Source organism: Arachis hypogaea, chromosome 13 (genome assembly GCF_003086295.3).
Source record: "Arachis hypogaea cultivar Tifrunner chromosome 13, arahy.Tifrunner.gnm2.J5K5, whole genome shotgun sequence".
Classification (NCBI taxonomy): domain Eukaryota; kingdom Viridiplantae; phylum Streptophyta; class Magnoliopsida; order Fabales; family Fabaceae; genus Arachis; species Arachis hypogaea.
Window position 1 is genome coordinate 14,566,419 of NC_092048.1, and position 22,960 is coordinate 14,589,378.

General features: G+C 33.1%; 2 protein-coding genes across 2 annotated transcripts; both read right to left on the minus strand.

The window, feature by feature from the left end:
- Positions 1 to 292: 292 nt before the first annotated feature.
- LOC112732735 (histone deacetylase HDT1-like) lies at positions 293 to 1,472 on the minus strand (the record flags this gene model as incomplete). Its single annotated transcript, XM_025781495.2, has 6 exons — positions 293 to 500; positions 647 to 740; positions 837 to 896; positions 1,031 to 1,203; positions 1,287 to 1,328; positions 1,421 to 1,472. Coding segments are annotated over 6 exons (558 nt in total), but the record flags the coding sequence as incomplete, so codon positions are not given.
- A 15,623-nt stretch (positions 1,473 to 17,095) lies between these two features.
- LOC112732739 (protein FAR1-RELATED SEQUENCE 5-like) lies at positions 17,096 to 18,145 on the minus strand. Its single transcript, XM_025781503.1, has one exon. It carries the CDS (start codon positions 18,143 to 18,145, stop codon positions 17,096 to 17,098), a length of 1,050 nt encoding a protein of 349 aa, XP_025637288.1.
- Positions 18,146 to 22,960: the final 4,815 nt, after the last annotated feature.

Below are 22,960 nucleotides of genomic sequence, written 5' to 3' on the forward strand. Positions count from 1 at the left end.
ATACATAAAATAGCCTTAACAATGTCTTTAGAAATACCAAGAAAACAAATAGAAATCATGTAGTTTGCGTTATGAAAATCAAGGGTAAAAAGTAACCTGACATACAGAAAATAGTCAAAACAAGTGGTGCCATGGACGTTCTCAGCATTAGAGAGTAGCTCAGATTTGAATAATAAAGATAATTAATATATTTTAACTCAACTAATACAAAATAGTTGTCCAACAAAATTTCTGAGAACTCAACTTATCGAACTTGTAGCCACCTCTAGCAAACAAAATTTAGTAAACCTCCTAACCATTACACCGATTACGATATTACAATGCAATAAAAGCAAAAATTAGTACATATTAGAAACTTCATGATCAACGACCACCCTTCTTTCCACCTTTTTTCCTCTGCTGTGAACCAGTTTTAGGTGACTGGAACTTCCCTGCGCTGTTCGGATTTCCACCTTTCTTCACGGGGTGAGGGGTTAGTGCATGTGCAATTTTCTTGCCACCTACAACACAAAGTACATTAAATATGATGGTGCACTTGGAATGCTATCAAGTGAGCATGCATGACATGTTGCAATATCGACTATTTTCCTCAACAACACTACGAAGTTATGCAATATTGAATTGTAAAGATAGCTAATAGTCTCACCAAACTTTTCAGGAGTTACATTCTTAGCTTTCTTAGCAGCAGGAACTGGAGTTTTTGTTGCAGACACATTTGGTCTCTTCTTGCCCTGGTCGACCTTCAAGACATAAAGCAATGCATTTAGTTTTTAATATCAAATAATAATAATACACAAGACAATATACGAGGAAACAGGACCACACAGTAATGTTACCTTCTTCACAGGTGTCTTTTCATCTTCATCACTCCCGTCCTCATCACTATCAGCATCCATCTACAATTATCAATAAAGGTTTCCACAAAATTAATACTTGAAAAGAAGCGCAGTGCTTTTATTTTTCCATTAAGTTTCAAATAAAATTAAAAAGTAATTGCAACAGAGAGTAGATAACAAACTCATTGTGTTACCTCACTTCCAGATTCATCCTCATCATCAGACTCATCGTCATCATCATCATCAGAGTCCTCGTCCTCTTCATCTTTCTTTGGAACAACAACATTGACTTTCTTTGCTGGGGCACCACTCACATCCTTTTTTGGTTCATCAATCTTTACCTTTTCAGACTTGGTTTCAACTTTTCCTGAATGAAGATTAATAATTAGTTACTCACATTATAGAATGCACAAGTAAATAGTACGTTTTGGATTTAGCAGAACTATCAACCATTATCTTTGAGATTCAATGCAGCCTCTACCTCATCACTCTCTGTACAAATCAAACAACGCAACAATGTTTGAGCAAGTGAATCATAAATCAATAACAATTCATCAAATTTACGAGATAGGTCTGTGCCATACCTGAATAGTCATCAGAACCAAAATTACCAGGTGCGTTCTCATCAGTGCCACAGGGAACACATCAAAAGTCAAGGAAAAAACATTCACAAGTAACAACACACATAATTGAAACTTGCACTTTTCATATTCAAAATTTTCTAATGACAGGGGACCAAGACTAATTCAAAATCAACGAATAAATTAACATATACTAGTGGTGTAAAGGATATCGATTAGCCCTATATCCACAGAAATAGACACTGGCACTCTGGCAAGTGTGGGAAAGCTTAGCCTCTTGGTCGAGAACCAAATCCAAGGGTATTTGGGGGATTTCCTCCCTGTTCAAAGTTCCCAAAACAAGCTTCTGCACTCCAACTTTGAGGTAGACAACCACAGGTTCCTTAGATTTCTCATTCTTTGAGGCCTCTCCCAGCGCAACCTTAGAGGGGAAACACTTAGAAGATTTATTCCAAAAAACACGAGAAAACAATAAGCATGAAAAGAAGCGAACCTGAGAGATGTGGATGTAGACATTAGCTACTTCCAACTCATCTATTTTAACGCAATCCCCTGGCTTAACCTCAACACCTATTTTATTTTATTCAAATTAGAACAAAGATTACAGTGCCATAAACATAAAATGTTTCAACTATGAGAGTTTATAAATGAATTTTGGTTGGCTTTGAAGTAAAATCATAGCACAAAACATTGAAGGAGAGTTTTGGCTACAATGAGTATTACATCACAACAGGACTGCAATGCAGTGGTTATCATGTCAGTGTCGCCTACACATTCGAAAGAAAAATCTGCTCCGCCATCAGTAATGCGCTTAATAACTTGAAAATTTTCAACACATAAACGATTGTTACAAATAAACTTGTTTCACAAACATGTAAGTCTTAACCTAACCGCAGCTATTTGATATGATATATGACCATATATATATTATCTGAAAGGTCAAATTGGATATTTTCAGATGAGATAAACAACAACCTGAGCAATAGGTTCTTGGTAGGAACTCGGGTCAACAACTACTGTAAATCCAAAAGCTTTTGCTGCGGCAACAACAAACACAATAACAAATAATGAACCAAGAATTGTTCTAGGTGAAAAAACAATATTCAGATCGATTTCAGGACTGATTTTGGCACCTTTTTTCACACTTCTATGGATTCTTATCCACGCCAATTATTCGAGATACTCCCCTTAGTCTTGCACCTTATGCAACCTAATTAAATGAGAATTCATAAATTATCTTATAATTTGGAAATGATAATTAGTAATCAATTGAGAACTAAAAAGTTAAGACAGACAGAGTTGTTCCCTGCACTTACAGAAAGGCCAGCAGTTCCGAGACCAAATATCACCCCAGTTGATCCTTTTGTCACATTAGCAACATTCCATGCTGCGCCTAGACCTTCCATGAGTGACATAATCAATCAGAAACCAAGAATTTATCAATGGAATTAAGAGTTATGAATTTATGATACTCTACTCTGAGAGATTGCATTATTGGGACTCTTTCCTTGGCCATAACTTAACTCATTCACCAAATCATCAACATCATCCACATCTTCATCTCCATCTACTTGAGGACTCCCTGAAATCCAAAGATGATTCTTTCAGTTCAATTCAAAGTTAAGACAAAGGTTCTTCAGAGTCCAAAACAGTAAAAAAGAAAACACATACGCACAAAGTAAACTACCTTTGTCCCTTTTGTATCTAGTCTTGCACTGGAGGCAACACTGGTATATCCTTTTGCTCGTATTCATAACAAGGACAACAAACTGGAAATGCACACACATTGCAAGCAACAAAGACATCGCCGATGTCTGTTAATCCAACAGTTTCACCACAAATTTGACAGATTGATCCATTCAAATTCTTCAGGGGTTTAGGCTACAGAATAAAAGGCATTTCACAAGTTGAATTACATCAGTAGAATTTAAACCAGATTAGCTTCATCAAACTCTTATAAACTGATAAACAAAACTAGTCATTTACCATCCAAAGGAAATGCTCAAGCAGGGCTAGTTCGAATCTTAGAATGGAAATTAGTTTGACTTCATTACAATCTTTGTGATGTATAATAAGAAAAAAAGTTAAGTTCAATTCATTAACAATTAGCAATAATATCACTATATAAGTACATAGATCTATAAGAAAAATATCCAATCTCATTCACATTCACATCAATCGCAAAACTCCAAGAAAAGAAACATATCAATAGCATTATGTGACTTTTCTAAAGTCAAAACCAATCCAAAACATATTAAGATACATACATGTGAATCTAAATACACATATGAGCTGAGTAAGTACCTTTTTTCTCTGATCAGGCAGCATCTTCAAAGTTGAGCATAAATGAACTTTTAATTATTTAAGCAAAAACTAAATCAACTAGCCCCTTCTCTCGGGTATAATCCAAATCACCCGAACTCCCACTTCCACTTCAAACCCCAGAAAAAAAGGGAAAACCAGAGTTGCACTAGAACTCCTGCATCAAGAGGGGATGATCAAAATGCAAAGAAATATCCCAAAGAGCTAATAAATAAATAAGATAAAACAAAAGTAAAAGAAAAAATCTTCACTGCAAATCCCAACAGAGCTCAATTCATATATCAAAGATACTAATATTAGGTAACATGTATGATTCTGAATCCATCTAATTATGATCAAATCAATCATAATATCAAAATGGCATAATAATAAGCACCACTAGCAGAAAAATCATAAAACATAGAAGTAATAATGATGGTCAAGAAAACCCACCTTTAAAAATAATGCTTCTTATATCTCTAGTCAAATGGAGACATTAAATAATCCGGCAAACAAATACGGACTCAAACGTAAACAAAATAACAAAAAAATAATCACTGGAAGGTTTATATGCCCACAAAAAAAACAAAAAGGGAATGTTATAAATCTAATCTTCCGGGAATTCATAATAATCAAGATGGTGATTATTATACAGCTTTCTAAGATTTTCAGAGGCTTTTCTTTTGACCCTATACGCGATCATGTTATGATTCTTCGACACGAGTGAGACTACAATCTTCATTCGATTCCCATCATCAACCTAATAAAACATTAATATTTACACATAATGCTTAACTACCTAAATATCAAAGAAAGAATGAGAAAAAAAATAATGTATAATATTACCTTTATATTAAAATGATCATCTTCAAAACAAGCTATCATCCAACTTGCAACCCACACACCCGCGTCATTCCTAAATATCGAGCAAGATATATTAGAGTACTATATAATGCATAACTTTCATACTAATAACTACTGCTAATATTATCTTACAATCCATGTTCGAGGGTGGGAAGGCCCTCCGGTTCTTCTAATTCAAATTGTGAAGAATTCAGATTCGGAGTAGTCTCAAAGTCATAGAATGAACGGTCTTCTAATACTTCGTCTAAAAAAATGGCCTGTTTAAGTCTATGTCAGAATTTGGTTTTTTAGTCATATATCTAGATAATTAACAAAAAAACATAAAATATGGTTACTAATTTCAAGGCTGTCCTCTTTCGCTTGAACTGTTTCTCAGTGGGCAATAGGTCTAGCAAAATGATTTGTCCTTTAACACAATTGATCACTACGAGGTACCAATATTGATGACCTTCGTCAATAGTCTCAGATACAGGGATAAACACCTAATCAAGAGAAATTCATTTTAGTTATTAAATTTATTTCATACCCATATTTGCTATTTTGAATTTAAAAATGATATAAACTTCTTGAATAACAAGCATTAAGTTGTTATATGGTGTATGCAACAATTCTTACTCTTTTTAAGCAGTCCACTTTGCCCAAATAAATATCTGTGATGCAAGACGGCAGACAGCTGGGATCTATTTTTGTCTTCTCTGACAACTGCTTTATTTTTGCCACTTGTTTATATGTGCAATAAAAATAACAAATACCAACATTATTTTAGTGTTATTTCTCTGATATGCTTACCACAAAAACTGTAGGTAAAAACCAATAACCACTTTCTCTGGTCAACTCTATCTTCATTATATCTGCTACTAAGTCTAGCATAAGAGAAACAATTGGCTTGCCTGGCATCAAACTCCTGAATACATCGTTGTAAGCTGTATGATCTGAAAACACTATATCCTCCTCATCGCTGCCAAAGATAAATTAACGCAAATAAAAATAACTAAAAAAATTCACAACGCCGTTAAAAAACGATATGCCTATTAAATTTACTTACTTATCTACCAATAGATCACCATACAAGTATGCTGCAATTGCAAGCTCAATATCGTCCAAACCCATCGAAGCTGTTGGTCTAAAAGATACGTGTACCCACTAAAAATAATAATAATAATAATAATAATAATAATAATAATAATAATAATAATAATAATAACAACAACAATAATAAAACTAAATTAGTTATTACATAGTACTCACAATAGGTAGCTCTAATCCAAGAACAGTATTTGGAGCAAGTGAGTTTTTTCTCTTTTTTTAGCAATAGACAAATCCGTTTTTGCCTTCTCAATAGAGCATAGCAACAATGGATTACTCGACGCACTACCTTGTTGAGTAAGAGTATTAGATTCGGAACCAAAGACCTTAAACACTTTAGAGGGGGAGCTGACATTATTTTTCAAATGTTGAACAATAGATTGAACTAGTTGAGTCAATTGACCAATTGAATTGGCTAATGAATCCAAAGTCACTTGTTCCAGCTGTTCACTGTAACGATAAAGAAAAAAAAAATACCGATGTAAAAATATAGAAAATAAAAACTAAAACTTTATAAACAACAAAGCACCCCAAAGAGACATCCAAAGTATTAAACTGAATAACATGAAGAGAAAAAGAATACATAGAAAGCAATCAAAGAATGGCAGCACCCAAGATTCACCTTCAGATAAAGATAAAACAGAGCAAAATCCCACAAACACACTCAACCGACCCAAAAGCAAAAATTCTTTTTCACAGAACAAGAAATAGGTCAAAATCCATAAACCACCAAAATCAACTCAGAAAGAAAGCAATCCAGCAAAGTAAACCTAGAAAAGACCAGTAACCTTGGCGACATAGAGCAAACCAAGCTCGGCTTTCAGATTCTTGATCCACTGACCCAGAATCAAGAAGGAAAACCGGTTGCCCGCACCTGTGACGGCGAGTCGGCGACAACAAAACCAAAGGAATACGATGACGAATGTGTAAGGAAGCACCAAGAGGGAAGAGCCGAAGAGGAACAGACCATTAACAGGATTTTGCGTGTGAAACTCGATTGTGGAGTTTGGATTTAGTTTAACATTCAGATTATTTTTGCCCAGCGTCATGACCGTGGGGAGTGAAAAGGGAGTGCTTGAGCAAACCCTAAATCCTTTTTGCTTTTATTTATTTATTTATTTATTTTATATGATAAAATAATACTATATACACATATGTTTACATCAAAGATTCGCAGAAAAATATTAAGAACAAATTCATAAAACAAGATAAGTAAAAATAATAATTATTATATACCTGTTCAAATTTTTTGTTGTTTCTTGATAATTCTTCATGTTAAGCATAGAACTTGCCTCCACAGAAGCAACCCGATTATTTTTACGTATTTTGACTATTGTAATCAGCTTATAATTTTAAGTGTTTTAGAAAGAATATATAACAATGATAAAAGAGATCCGCTATTATATATAAATTTAAAGTGAATCTATAATAAATATAAATTCAATCAATTAGTGACAATCTTATTAGTGTTATAATCAAAATAAATCACACATATTTTATTTTTAAATAAATTATATATTTCATCTAAACTTCACCGTAAATAATTTTTAGATATTTAAAATAAATTTTCAATTATATATAACGTTATATAAAATATTTATTTATTATAAAAATTATGTTAACTACACGTAAATTTGAATAACAATATATACGATAATAAATATCTAAATAAAAATAATAATTTTTACATAATATGCAACTTTAAAAAGTAATATATATATATATATATATATATATATATATATTATTAAAAATTATAAATTTATTGTTACGAAGATTAATATTAACTTATAAAAATAATATCTACTTTCAATAATTTTTAAATAAAAATAATATCTACTTTAAATAGTAAATTTTTTTAAATTACAGGCAGTAACAATGTACATACCTTATAATTATATGATATGACATGAATATAAAATAAGAAAATCTTTTTAAAAGATAGTTTCTCAGAAATAAAGTAGGAACAAATAAAAAGTTGAACTATATATAGAGATATATTTTAACATGTCATTAGCAAATTATATTCATATTATAATTCTAATTGTGTTACATATATGCTTGAGTGCTTGATATGGGTAAGCAAGAATCATCCGAATCACCTCCAGGTAGCGAGAACAAAAGAGACACGAGAGAGGTTAGCATTAATGCTATTGGTAACTAACTCTTACATTATCCGTATTTCAACCATATACCTTACATACCCCAATTTTTCTATTCTATGTACCACGATTTTTATACTGCTACAGCATATTCTAACCAATCTCCGACAACCATGCATCCATCACTATACAACATATTCCCACCATCATTTATTGTAGGTCCAACTGTCACAAATTTTCAGCCTCCTACTCACTTATATCCTTTTCAATCTACTAATCCAAGAGATACAGATGAAATTCTTAAACTGCTAAAGTCTCCACAGCATCATCAGTCTAACTATGGTACAAATAAAAAAGCATCAAAACAGACAAGTGTATGCGATAAGAAGATATCTACAGTCAGAAGAAGAATTGTCTGGAATTCACATTTGTCTAAAAATAAGGTTGGTGTGAATGCTGCCTACATTAAAGGCAAATTTTCAAAAAATAAAAAAACTCCACCAGAGACCTCACACAAATCTCTAACTGAGAAGCAAAAGGCACTCTTAAAAAAGAGTACACCAAGTGGATATTCTATTAGCATGCCTACTCTAAACCAGAAAAAAATCGAGTACAATAAACAGAGAATTGAATGGCCATTTGTAAGTTCTCATATCACAAGCATTCGCATCAATCATCTACGGTTACATAACTTAGTGATCTCACCAATTTTTTTATTTTGCAGTGGATCCCGATTTTATTTAAGCCTCCTGCATACATGGATTTGAATGACTTAGATATTAAAATGGCAACCTATGTGTTTGCACCAAATAAAAGAAGGTTAAATATCTCATTATCTACCTACCAAAAAATTTTAAAAATAGTACAATATTAATGTGATTCGTATTTGTAGTGATGATGTATTGGCGACAACAAACAAATTTAGCGGAACTTGTGGCAATTTCAAGTTATTAATTCCCAAGGAGTGGGTGCATGGGGATGTAAGTGCACAATTAAACTACTATCTCTAGCATACTTTTAATTCCTAATAAATTTATTATTTACCACATAGGTGTTAGATTTGGTGGCTACTATGCTAACCATGCAGGAGAAAGAAATAGGATGTCAAACACACTGGTATTTGCCAGCTGTGTTTTCGGTACGCAATGTCTTTTTCAGGCTTGTTACCGTTTTTATTTATTTTATCTTATAACTTAATTGGTGTCACCGACTTAGCCCCTAACTATTAAATTCAGCAATTCATACTACAATGTGATACCAAAATTGAAGTTTTGTTGAAATATTATCAAAAAGAATTTATGAGAAAAGTTGACGAAGGTCTAAAAAAGGTATATGATTTATTGTATTTTTAATTTTTTTTATTATCTAATGGCATTTATCTTTATGAACTGATCTATACTTTTTATTTTTTTTAAAAAAAAATTGTATCTAGTAATATTCTAATACGTGAAAGTTGGTACTAGATTTTTTTACCTGTCAACGAGAACAACACACATTGGTATCTGGTTGTTTTTGATTTGTGCAATCATCAAATAATTCTGCTAGACTCCCTACCGATTGCTACAGATAAAGAGCAAAAGAGATCGAGTATAGTAAAGCTGGTAAATTAACTTTCTCCATTTTCACTTTTATGACATTTTTTTTAGGTTTCAAATATCGTCCTTTATTTAATTTTTTTTCCTATATAAATAGGCAAAATATCTGGAAGATATGCTCAAGTATGACTCGTTCTATAAATATAACACTCCATTTAGGCCAAGGATACTTGATTTTGCATTTGTGGATATGCTAGAAATAGGAGAACAAGCTCCTGGCTCGTAAGGAATATATGTAGTTGTGTTTTCCTCTTTCAAATTTTTATCTGCATAAGCTAACCGCGTCTTATTTAACACAATAATGATTGTGGGGTATGGGTGGCAACTTGAATGACAAACTACAGGAAGACGTATAGTTATACAATAAATGTAATTTTCGGTTGCTAAAAAAAATAGTACTTCAATTGCTAATGTGTATGGTTTTGTTGGTAACCTAAAATATTTATATTTTTCAGGTTAATGATGGTACAAGGATGCGACTTGCATTGGATTTGATTCTAAGGCCCCACAACTTGATGCTGCGTAATGTCATTGACTCTGCTACCAGGAGTTATAATAAGTATAAACAAAAGGAGTCAAACAAAAATTAAATAATCGTAATTGTCACGTAGTCATGTTTAGTTTATATTAACTACTAAGACTTGTTAGTTTCATCTCTTTTACTTAAAAAATTATTATGCACTATATTTTTTATGGACTCTTTTTGAAAATTAATGTTTTTGTTTTTCGTTCAATTATAGTTGAATTTAGGTGAAGCTTAATTTTCACTCTAGCATTTTGATTCCTTGAACCACTTCTGTGTTGTAAGCTTAACCGAAAATTTGATACTAAAATATATTAAGCATTTTAAAATAAAAACAACATGAGAGAATGGTTATAATCTATCTTTTGAAAATCGGTTCAAACCGGTCGGTTGAACTGATTGAACCATGAATCGCTACAAAAAACAACTCGGACAAATGTTAAAACTCCAAATTTCAAAAACAACAATTGAACCGTCAAACTGGTCAGTCGAACCGAACCGTGACCTGACCAATTTTTTGGAATAAGGGAAAAATGCAAAGTTCTAAAAACGGTTTGAACCGATTGGTCGAACCAGTCAAATCCTAAACCAAGGGAAAAAGCGGTTCGAACAATGGAAAAAACCATAGATTTTGAAAACCGTGATCAAAGCAGTGAACCGGTCGGTCAAACCGAACTGTGACCCAACCGGCTTTTTAATTTTTGCCCAAAATGCTACATATGTTGCCAGAAGAACCCTAGCCTTTAGTCTTCACTCTTCAGTAAGGTTATGAAAATCGGTTCGGACCGGCCGGTCGAACCGTTTGAACCTTGAACCGTACAGCAAAGCGAGTCGGGCAAACAGAAAAATCGGAAAATTTGAAAATCGGAATTGAACCGGTGAACCGGCCGGTAACCGATCGGTTGAAATGAACCGTGACCCGGCCGGTTTTTTAAATTTTGCAAAACGCCATTGTTTTGCTGGGATGTCCTAGCCAATTACCCAACCCAGCAACCTTAGCTCCACACAACGCCTAAACGTGAACCCATCCCTCCCATCACCCTTGAGCTCCTCCTTCCTCTCTCCGTCATCGATCTCACTCCCTCACCTCCGTCCATCTCCCGTCGCCGTCGCCGAAATGAATTTTGAAGCCACCGTCGTTATCGTGCAGCTACTGTTTTAGCTTTGAAAGCACTGTCGCCCAGCTCGGTTCCATCGTCGCCGAGCTCGCCTCCTTTTTCTGTCGCGCAGCTCTGTTCCATCGTTGTCAGCGCTATCTCTATTTCACCTGTCATCCCTTCGGTCGTGCCCTTGTCACCCTCTTGCTCAGGATCTGCTCTGCTCTGTTCTATGGCTTCTAGCTTTTAGGTATTTTTTTATAACAATTATTGAATAATTGTTGTTAGTTAGTTTGTGAACTTGTTATGGGTTGAATAATTGTTGAAGAATCTTACTGTTTTTACTGTGAATTACTCCATTGTTAATGATTCTGATAATTCATCTGCAGAAGGTGATGGGGTCTTCAGGCTTGAATCTTTTGAAACTAAGTGTTACACGTGGGGTATGCCTGTTTTGTGTCTTTTTTTTCTTTGAGAACTTAGCTTTGCTATGCTTGATAAATTGTGCCAATTATGCATTTCTTGAAATTGGTATGTCTCTGTAGATTCTAAATAGTGCGATTCATGTTTCTGATTTTGATCATTTGAGTAGTTTATGAAGCATAGTTTACTGTTATTGCAAATGATTTGGGACTGCTTTTGAGGAGTGTATGATTTGGGACTGCTTTTGAGGTAGTTGAGACCTGAATGGAAAGAACAAGTTATTAAACCAAGCATATTTCTATGTAATCTTATTTTGAATTCTTCATGTGTTCTTCCTTCTTTTAATTCTTTGAATGTAACTACTGATCTTCCTTGGTACCCAGGAGTTTACTAAACATGTTTCAGTTCAATTATTTCCTCACTTCATTTCATTTAATCATATATTCATGTTCTTTTTCTTTTCCGAAATTAGTTGCTCTTTTTATTTGCATAGCTGTTATGACATGGTTTGTTTATTAAAGCTTCAGTTTTTACTAAAATTGAAGCCTTTCTCCTAATTCATGTATTTTTATTTTTTGTTTATTCTGAATTTTGGTTACAATTTGATCTAGTTAGAGGCAGGGAAGCAGCTAATAACTCCTACTGGCAATTTGCATAAATCCATTCTTCACCTTCCTTGAGTTGCCACTTGCCGGGATATTACAATTTTGTGATGAATAAATCTGTATTAACATAGCTATTATATTATTTGGTGCCTGAATTTCATTATTGTGAAGAGTCAGTACAGTGCCATTGCGATATACTTGTCTGTGGCTTAATTCAGTTAATTGTTACTCTCTCCATATAACAATGATTTATGGAATGGAGGGAGTAATAGTTACTGAACAAACATAAAGTGGACCTTTCATTTCATTAAGTATATTTAGTAATATTTTCCCCCCATTTACCTGCACAGTTGTGGTTTTCAATATATTGTAGCCTAGGAACATATCAAAGACTTTCTATGGAGAACAAGTTAGAACACTAGCTGACCAAAATGGATCAATAAGCTAACATTTAATTCAACCAAATTCAGTTATATTAGTTAGCAAGCTGCAGCCGTTAAGTTGAACACTGTGATGGATACCTCGAGAAGAAAATATAAAAAAGACCCAACAGCTTCAGAGTGTATGGTGCAATCAATAAAAACTGTGTTTTGGAGCTGAAGTCTCTAGTTCCCTATCCCTAGGATTTGAAATGGTGTTGTATTTAAGTATGAATTTTTGTAGAGAAAAGAAGAAAAAAAAAGAAAAAAAGAATGCTTGTGCAATAACCTTATCTGTTTAGGAAAATTATATCAAAGTGTCCATCTATTTACATTTATATTTAATTAAATTAATAGTTGATTAATTGTGTATCATAGTCCATAGCTACCTCGTTCAAGTTTTGAACAATAACAATCATGCTATATTGCTATGCAATAATTAACACCAGACTTCAAATATGATAATATTTTGGTTATTATTATTTTGTTTGGAATTCAGACACTCTTGTCTTGTACGACATATAATACGACTCAACCTGTGTCAATCAAGGATAGAAAGGAGAAAAAGGGAAAAATTTCTAATTTGGAATAACCAAACACAGCTTGAATTATATCGTCACAAATATTCCCATAATTACAGTGTAGCAAAAAGTTTAGGATCCCATTCTTTATGAAATCCATGTATCTATCTATATCGTTACTTTAAAAGATGTTTACATTCTCTGCTCTTCTTTCAGCATCCCTGTTATAATGGTAGAACAATATTCATCATCATAGAACTAGGTAGCATCATAAATGAATTATCAGACAAACCAATTACCTACAACGAAAAGAAGAATTTGCATTGTGGTCTCTTAGCTTGAAGTGAGTGAGAATATAAACATGATGTTTGGTGAGCAATATTATAGTTTTTAATTAAAAAAATTATCATCTTGAAAATTTGTTCCTTCCACCTTTCGTCAATAAATCCTCATACAAAAACTAAACAATGCTAAGGTATTTGGAAGCTCATAAAGTGAAGGAGGAATATGACTTTACCCTGAAAAGATGCTGCCAAAACTCAAATGCACAGAAGTTAGCCATGAATTCCATCTCCTTTTGACCGGCTAAGATTGTTCGGTCAGTAAAGTAGCTAGCAATATGCTTTGCAAACTGATGAAAACAAAAGGATTCAATTAGAATAAAGCTCATAGAAATTACAACATAGAATCATTGCAATTGGAAATAGTAATATTGATCCACTCCGGCATTACCAATATATCCTCTCCAAATGGATGAAGAATGGGTATAGGCTGTGTATCCATCATTATACCCAGCAATATTCCCTCACGTATCATACCAGCATTCCCAAATTTTAAAACTAGAACAGAAGCATCAAATGACAAAGGACAACTGGCTATCAATTGTCCATAAAATGTAGGTTCATAACGGCCCCTTGGAGTCTTTTCCAGTGAACGCATCTGAACAAGCGTGTTCCATGCATCTTCAACTCTAGGATCTGGTGCATCCAGAGATTTTTGCAGCAAAACAGCCATCAAAACCATGACAGTTGATCAATGTACAGAGAATTAAAGGAAAAAGCGGGAGAAAAAAGAAAAGAGGGGAGAAAGAGAAGGGAGGGTAGGATAATGAAAATTACATCTACAATCAGTAAGGCATTTAAAATTATCAAATATTCTGCAACATCCAAGATACAGTATTTAAAGTTATTGCCCACTCTAGATGAATAAACTCAAGCACTACTATAAGCAGTCTTAAAAATTCAACTTAAATAGAGTCTTATCACTATGATTTAATAAAGCCCACAACTGTTAAGAGATATCAGAGTAATATTTGGTAAATATACAAATATTCAAAGTGCTATAGGGAAAGAGTTTTCATATAAAAAGCATTAGTAACTAGAGTTTTCCTATAAAAAGCATTGATGATGATAATAATAATAACAACAACAATAATAATGATAATTACAACAGTTTCTGCTCAAGATATCAAGATCATATTAACTAACCTTTTGGATCATTGATAGCCTTAGATCCAGCACAGCACAGTAAAAGAACTTGAAGCCTCAAGGATAACTTCAGAATAGACGGACTCTCATGATCCTCAAGTTTGTTGAAAAATGAACCAGTGACCGATCATATAAACGTGACCATCATAAGTTCGGCCAGTTCTTCCCTCCTATAAAAGTTATCATATTTTTTGTAATGGTTTGACTTAAAAAAAGAACTCAAACATCGAAGTTCCAATATATATATATATATATATATATATATATATATATATATATATATATATATATTCAAAATCAGCGTCAATAACACAATAAAAACAACGTCGACAACATTTGTAATGATACAGCCTTATGAACCAGCCCTAATTTTTATAAATTGATAGCACAAGCACTTGAAAGGGAGATATAATCAGCAATTTTAACATGCATAAATTAAAAATATAATATATAGATTATAACTCTATGGCTTTTTGTTGTTGATGACATCATTCAAAAGTCCAGCCCATGTATTGCTATCACTGGGTCCACTAGAATACGACGAGACATGAGAAAACTGAGGATATGATGTAATTCCGGCAGTAAAAGGATATTGGTTGAAGTACGCCATGCCATTTGGAATAGGATGAAAAGGAATAGGGAGAACTCCACCATCAGGTTGATAAGGAAGAACCACTGGATAATGATGCATAGGATATTATGGCAATCCTGGTATCTTGGTTGTGGCTGCATCTGGAACTTCGGTCACTTCTATTTCTGATGTGTTGGTCTTATCTTTTAATGTCTCTTGAGTTAGAGTGATTTCTTCGGTCTAAACATAAATCATAATTTTTAAATAATTACGATACAAATTTAAAAAAAAAAATAAATAAAGAAACTAGTCAGACAAGCTAGAGTCGAGTAAGACTTTTCTCAAAGTGTTGGCCTCACTCACCCTTAAACTCTCAGTTGCCCTTATGGTATTGGATTAAAATAATTTAAATTCAAATTAAGACTTTAATTTTCCTTCTTGAATTATCTAATATAAATTATTAGATATGTGAAATGTTACCTTCTGTCAAATTTTTTTGCCATTTGCTCTAATCTTCGGTGTCTCTGTCAATTTAGATACAGACTTCTTGCTTCCACAACCCTTGAATTTTTTGTAATAGAATAATAAGAAATAATATAAGCACTACGAGAATAATATGTTACAAATTTGAATTGAAATGACAATAAATTTGATAGATGGTATAACATGGACAAGTGCTTACTTTAAAATTATTGTTATTGTGCACGGGTGTATTTTCTACTGATTTTGTGTTCTGAGAGGGAGTCTATTTATTGGCATCACATTCTTCAACCTGCTAAAAAAATTTTTAAAAATTGCTCAAAATATAGCATTATTTAATAGTTCTGCAAAAGACACTAAAATAATAGGTAAGCATAAAGTAACTAATTAAGCAAGGCGTTATATTAATACTATTAGTTCATCTTCAGCATTTGAGTATTCGGCGGGGGAGTCCTCCTTGGCGAGTAATGGACATGTCCTAACGAAATGCCTGCTTGACTTTGAATGCGAACATCTTCGCCTCTTTTGGCCTTTTGGAACCTTTCTTGGAGCCCCTTTTGACTTCACAACAGCTGGATCACCTATTAACGCTGACGTGGGGGAAAGCCTCGCTTGTGCATCACCTTTATTTTGCACCTTCGAAATTAGCTTAAGTAACTCACCTAAGATTTTCCTATAGTCTGCTGATTTTTTAGAATAAATATCACAAAGCTTCCAACAAATAGATGCCATTGCACCGCATCTAAGTGTGGGTACTATATCATCAGCGGTGTCTTGCTTGCCAATTGAGCATATAAAATCACTCTTTGCATCTCTTGTCCATATTTTCAGGATAAGAGATGTAGGGATGTATTTTGCATTGCGATGCTTCAAGACCCCAAAGATGTGGGAGCACGGTAATCCACGAGTCTGAAATAGCCTGCACTCACATGCAAACAGGTCCTTGTCTTTATTGTAAGATACTTTAAATTGTCATTGCTGATTAAAATACTCACTCGTGTTGTACTCAACAATGTCTCCACTGTTTGGGCATTCAGTCACATTTAAGGCACCAACTGCTTCTATCTCATCTTTCACAAATTTGAAAATATTTCTAGTATAAAGTTCAGCAGCTTGTTTCTCAAAACTTTCCAAGCATGTAGTCAAAACAGGAAACTTATAAAAGGTTTCAAAGTCAGCAGTAAGATGGTTGTTTCGGTAAAGCCTTAGTACTTCACTAAATTTATGCATGAATTCAAGGAGACTGGTTTTACTGTCAACATAGTTCTTCAATAATGAATGAATTCCCTCACACCGTGATGTAGTTCTTATGCGGCCAAAGAAGTGCTCCCTCAAATATGCGGTAGCCCACTTCATTCTGTCATTATAAATGCCATGGACCCATTCATTCTCGGCAAGTCCGTATTTGGATATGATCTCGTTCCATCTCTGTTCAAATATTTGTACGGTAAAGTGTCCATACAATAATACACTAAAATCGTCCCAAAAATGCTTGTTTTTTATATTATGTACCGCATTACGATGGAGATGCCATGCACAAAGGTGGTGTGGTATACCAGGAAATACTTCTAAGATAGCCTCTCTTGTAGCACGGTCTCCGTCTGTCACAACGCCTCAAGGTAGTTTTCTGACATGATTTCTGAAAATTCCTTCAGTGCCCACTTGAAAGTTTCGGACCTTTTATCTGAGAGCAGAGCGCATCCAAAGATAGTTGTCTGGCCATGGTGGTTGGTCCCTGAAAATATGACTAAGGGCTTGTTGTAGACATTTTTCTTGTAAGTGGTGTCAAAAGCCAGTACATCGCCAAAACATTCGTAATCAACAACGCTTTCTCCATCAGCCCACACCAAATTATCCAACCTACCATCCTTTAAGGTGAACTTTCCTAGAAATAACAGGTCACTGTCTGCCTTAGAAAACAGATAGGCCAACGCAGCAAATGCATCACCGTCTTTCACTTTGCCACGCCTAGTCTTACTAATGTGGTTATGTAAGTCTTTGCTGGTAAAACCCACTTTATCATATCCACCTTTTTGGGAAACCATGTAACCCATTATGTGGCAAGTTTTAACACCACATGCTCGCAAGCTGTCTGCTTGTGTTTTATCGGCCTCATCAAGCCCACGATTCGCGGCAATAAGATGTCTGTACTTAGGTGGACACAGTGGATGATTGCGTTCACTCTCAAAGACACTGACTTTCCACTTACCCATTCTATAGTGAAGAATGAACCGAATCCTTGCCCTGCAGTTGACACGAGTAATTGTCCTATGCTCCCTTTGCCGATTGTCCCTTTTAAGGTGCTTCCAATGTCTTTCTCCTGCTTTATTGCAAACCAATTGTCTTGTATTAATGTTGCCATTAGCATCCACCATCTTCAAGTCTTTTCGGGACACAAATCTATAGCATTTGGCATATTTGGCATAAAATTCACAAACTTGAGATTCAGTATCAAACACCAGTCCCCATATGTCTTCGATGGTCAAATCAGTTATCAACTTTTCAAAACCATCAGCATTAATTATATCTGCCTCTGCTTCATCTACAGTTACATCCACCATATCATCACTTTCATCGGAACTGCACTCATACTCAACACTTAAATCCTCATATTGATCACCATCCTTATACGACTCTTTGCCATCATTCTCCATGACTGAACTTAAAATTTTAACATGTTAGGTACTAACTAAATGCTAGGAGAATGGAATAGGCAAAATGAACTAAATTTTTTTTTATTAAAATTATTGGTCAATCAAATTCTATGAAACCTAAGAGCTATTAGTGCATAAGAATGTTAAAACAGTTTTTAAAACTTAAAAAAATTATAATAAACATGTTTATAACGAATAATAATTTATTTTTTAATTCTTTAAAATTTTATAAAATATTTTAAAATAAAATAATTTATAAATAAAAAATTCATAATAAACATAAATATAATAAATAAACTCTTTTATTTTTTAACTTTAAAATTTTACATATGTATCATAAAAATTTATTTTATCTTAAACATCATCATTAAAAATACTAAATTACCTAACTCAAATTTTAGAGACTAATAGTTCATATTTTAGAGACTAATAATTTAAATATGTACTCTTGATTCCATATGCAAAATCAAAACAGACAAGGAGATCAAAATCAATAAACTGGGGAGAAAACTAATCAAAATATATTATTTATATATAAATAAAGCAAGGAGATCAACAATCTTCAAGTAGGCAAAGAGCAATAATGCTGAAGCAAAGCAGAAATCTTCAAATCAAAGCATCAATATTAAAAGCATTTGCACTTATGTAGTTATGTTGGCAAATGATAGATATCAAAAGGTAGCTTCATTCACAAGGATCCACCAAAACCCAGATCAAATCACATTAAAAGGAAGCATTTTTAGGCAACCCAAATAAAAAGATAAGACCCACAAAAGGAATACAGGTAGAAGTAAAAACCTTGCTGGGTACAAAGAATGATAGGAGAGTAACTTGTGATTACACTAATACATAAAGGAACAGAACTATATCAGTTCCATAAGAGTATGTTTTTGGTATACTTTTAATTCATCTGCGTGAGGTCTATGAAGATTATAACAAGACAACCATATAATACAATCTTACATTAATGGGTAGTTCCTATCAAACAATGACTTGTTCTTATTATAATGCATACCTCGAATTTCAACCCCTTGTTTTACGTTTTGTATCAACTTCAATAGTGAGAATAAGAAGAATTAAGAAGTGAGGGGGTCTTATTCTTTCCTTGTTGGTTTGAATTTCTCAAAAAGTTCTCAGCTTTTAACATGTGAAAATCTAAGCTCAACTTCTAGGTGTTTTCTCAGTTTTCTTAGTCATCCCTTGCATTTTTTCGACAAGTTCAATTCAATTTCCTTCTGAATTTCTTGAATTTATGTGTGTGATTGATTTTTCCTTTTTTGCTCTCAATTTCCCATTAGTTTCTTATAAAGTTAATTCCTTTATCATGTGTTTTCCAGTTACGGTTTACTACTTGTGTAACTGATTATTCTTTTCTTTTCTTTTTTCTTCCAAAAAATCCAATTTTTTATGAATATGATTATGGAAAAGAGAAGCTTAACATCATTCAATTGTTACGAAATATGGCTTCGGACAAAGATGAGACAAAGGTAGAATTGTGAAAATAAGGCAACATTTCTTGTGAAATTGACTGTATTTGTTGTTGTTAATTACTTAGTTATCTTATGTAATAGTACTGTGCAGGAGAAGATGCAAGAAATCAAGTTTTTATCACCAGTAGTAAAGTCTCTAACAAGAGATGCAGAAGAGAGGAGGGAAGCAGTGGGACTGCTGCTAGAACTCTTTGATCTTCCTGCAGTTCGAGGGCAAATTGGAAGAATTTAAGGGTGCATTGTAATGTTAGAATGATCTTCCTACTTGAGGTTGCCTTTATTGAGTTCTCTCTAATCATTCTTTCATTCATTATTAATTTTGGTGAAGCAATTTTGAGCTTGCAATATGATAATATCTTAGGTTGTATTGATAATTGAGGATAACATTTGTACAACAGAGTGTATAAACCACTTAAGTTATTTATTTTGCAAATAAAAGTATCATTTTTTTCTCTTCTTATTCTTGTTTATGGCAACTTTTTCTTGCTTTTATTGAACTTCAACTCTGCAAATTGTACAAATTAAGTTTTCCAGAGAGAGAAGACAAGAATTCAACCATTCTCACAATGGCACCACTGAAGGATATCCTTAAATATGTTGGCTGGTTTATAGGTTTAGTTGTTGTATAGTTATATTGTTTCTAGGGAATATAATAAAGCGACCAATTTTCTAGATCAGCAACATAATAAGCATAAAAGTATATCAAGCAATTAAACCTGCAAGGGAATCCAAGCATGCAGCTGTTACAAGGCACCCTTCCAAGTTTAGTAAGGAAAGCTTTTGCAACCCTGAAATGAACCAGGACATCATCGAAAATTAATGAAGCATAGATAATTATGAAATACTGAAACTCAAGAATTATGTTCAGACTGGCAAGCTGAGATGCTAGTATTGTATATCGGTACTGTTTATAGTTCACACGGTAACATGTCTACTAACTAACATAAACAATATCAACTTCAGAAATTACAAGGACAAATGGAAAAACAAAGAGACTTTTCCAAGAATGATTTATACAACTGAAGTCTACATCAAAGAAATAAAGCACAAGGAAGATTGGATATATAACTGAAAATTTTTCCCGGAAAAGACAAACTGATTGGTTGATAGCTGCATTCAGAATTATAACCATATATTCACATAAAAACAATAAACAAAGAAAAATCCATGGAAGAAGATGAAAATGCTAGGTTGAACCTATAAAATAAAAAATCATGATTGTTCTGAAACACCACAATAATACAAGGAAACAGAAAGTACTTTTTAGAAAGCTGATGCCAAAATTAGTGACTTTACTGCAAGAAATCTCAAGAATCTCCAAACACGCCAACTCTAGAAGCAAATTGAATAAAATACATTGTTCTGTTAATCATTGAACCATGTGTTGACTAAGACAACAATGACTGTACTTCCATATGTACACATCACATTGACAATTATACAGTAGTTAAGCACAGTTGCAATGTGTTCTTTCTTAGAGAAAAAAAAGTATTCACACACTTGAACTCATTAGCCTTCAGGAGCAAAAGTTTTGATATCTTCAATGCCATAATTACTGATATTAGAGAAATACTTAAATATTTTGGCAGCACCGCACCTGACCAGTAAAAGCATAGCATACGGCAGACAACATGATTACATACCATCGGATTAAATTCATAATATTATATTTAAAATGTTTAAACATGATCTGGATCTCAAAAGTGTTAATCTTTCTAACTACCTATCCTAAACATTGTAGTTTCTAGCCATTGAAATCAAGGTTCTCGCACCCTAAACATGACAAAACCTTGTTGATCTTAGAATCTAGATCAATTATGTGAACCTACTTATTTAAAAAAAAGATACGACCAGCCATAAGTAACTAATTCAACTGAGTTAGCATTTCGATCAAACCAGTTTTGCTCAGCTTTCACCTAGCAAAGAGAAATAGAATTTGAAAACACAATTATCCATATCCACTCGTTGTTTTGTTGACTTTTAATTCTACTTTCTACTTTTAATTCTACAATAAGGTTATTGACTTATTGGCCATAAACCGGGACAATAACCCTATAAAATAAAGGCAGAGAAATTCTATAATAGTTCCAATCAACCAAAATAACAAAGACAAAAAGAGAAGCTGGCTTCACACAGCTTACCAAACTTTATAGAAAATAACTAAAAAGTTTCACATTAAAGATAAAAGACCAAGATGAACTGCAACATGTCTACTCACACACCAACCCATTATAAAACCTTAAATACCAAGCAAAATTCTAAGCCAAACACCACAAACAACATAAATTAAGCTCACCAAAAAAAATTTTTTTTTTTCAAAATAATAATAATAATAATAATAATAATAATAATAATAATTTAAAGGGCCAGTTAATTACTTCAAGTCAATGTCATGGAATAATTGACAAAATCCAGTTTCAAAATTAAAGCAAACAGCAGAAAATGCCACTCAGAGAAAATATAATAGCTCAGAGAATCACAGAGAAAATTACAAACTTTGGTCAATTAACACACCGGAGATACTAAAAACAAAATAAAATAAAGATTGAGGATCAAACCTGAAAAGGGTCACAAGACAGGGTTTGAGTGACTGTATGAAGAAGAGCAAGCTTAGTGTTGCAACGATTTCATGGAGCAAAATTAAAGAGCTGTGAGAGAAGCAACAGAGAGGAGAATGTGTGTGAAAGTGAAGTGAGTGATTGAAAACACAGAAATAGGGAAACAAAGACATTAACTACATAAGAAGATGAGTGAAAAGAAATGCAAAATTTAAAAATATATTATTATTATTATTATTATTATTATTATTATTATTATTATTATTATTATTATTATTATTATTATTATTATTATGAAGTCATGAAATAAAAATAAAAATAAAAATAAAAATAAAAATAAAAAATAAGTGAAACATAGACAGGACAAGAACCTAGCCCTTAAAATTGGCCAAATCCCTGAAGCATATTTAGTACTATGATAGTGACTTCACTAGTATTTTAAGGCACAAAAAATAAAATTAGTTCTATGCCATTGAAGAAATATTAAACCAAATATAAGATTGATAATGATAATCAACAAAGAATTAAATAGCAAGTATTTCCTTCTTTTATCATTGTCTTAGTTCCTTAAAACTCTCTGATTTGCTCATCAATTTTACAGTGATAAACTAAAAGTCATTAAGAGAGACAAAAATCTGTTTAGTCAAGAAGGTAAAAACAATACATATTTAAGCTAAATAAGTAACAAGGATCAAATTCTTTGTAACATTACATGCATATTTAAACCAAATGCCTATTTCTGCTATTGACTACTAGGAAAGAGTTAA

Bases quoted from the DNA above. Each gene is read 5' to 3' on its own strand.
- LOC112732739 (XM_025781503.1), bottom strand. From the start codon at position 18,145: ATGGAGAATGATGGCAAAGAGTCGTATAAGGATGGTGATCAATATGAG.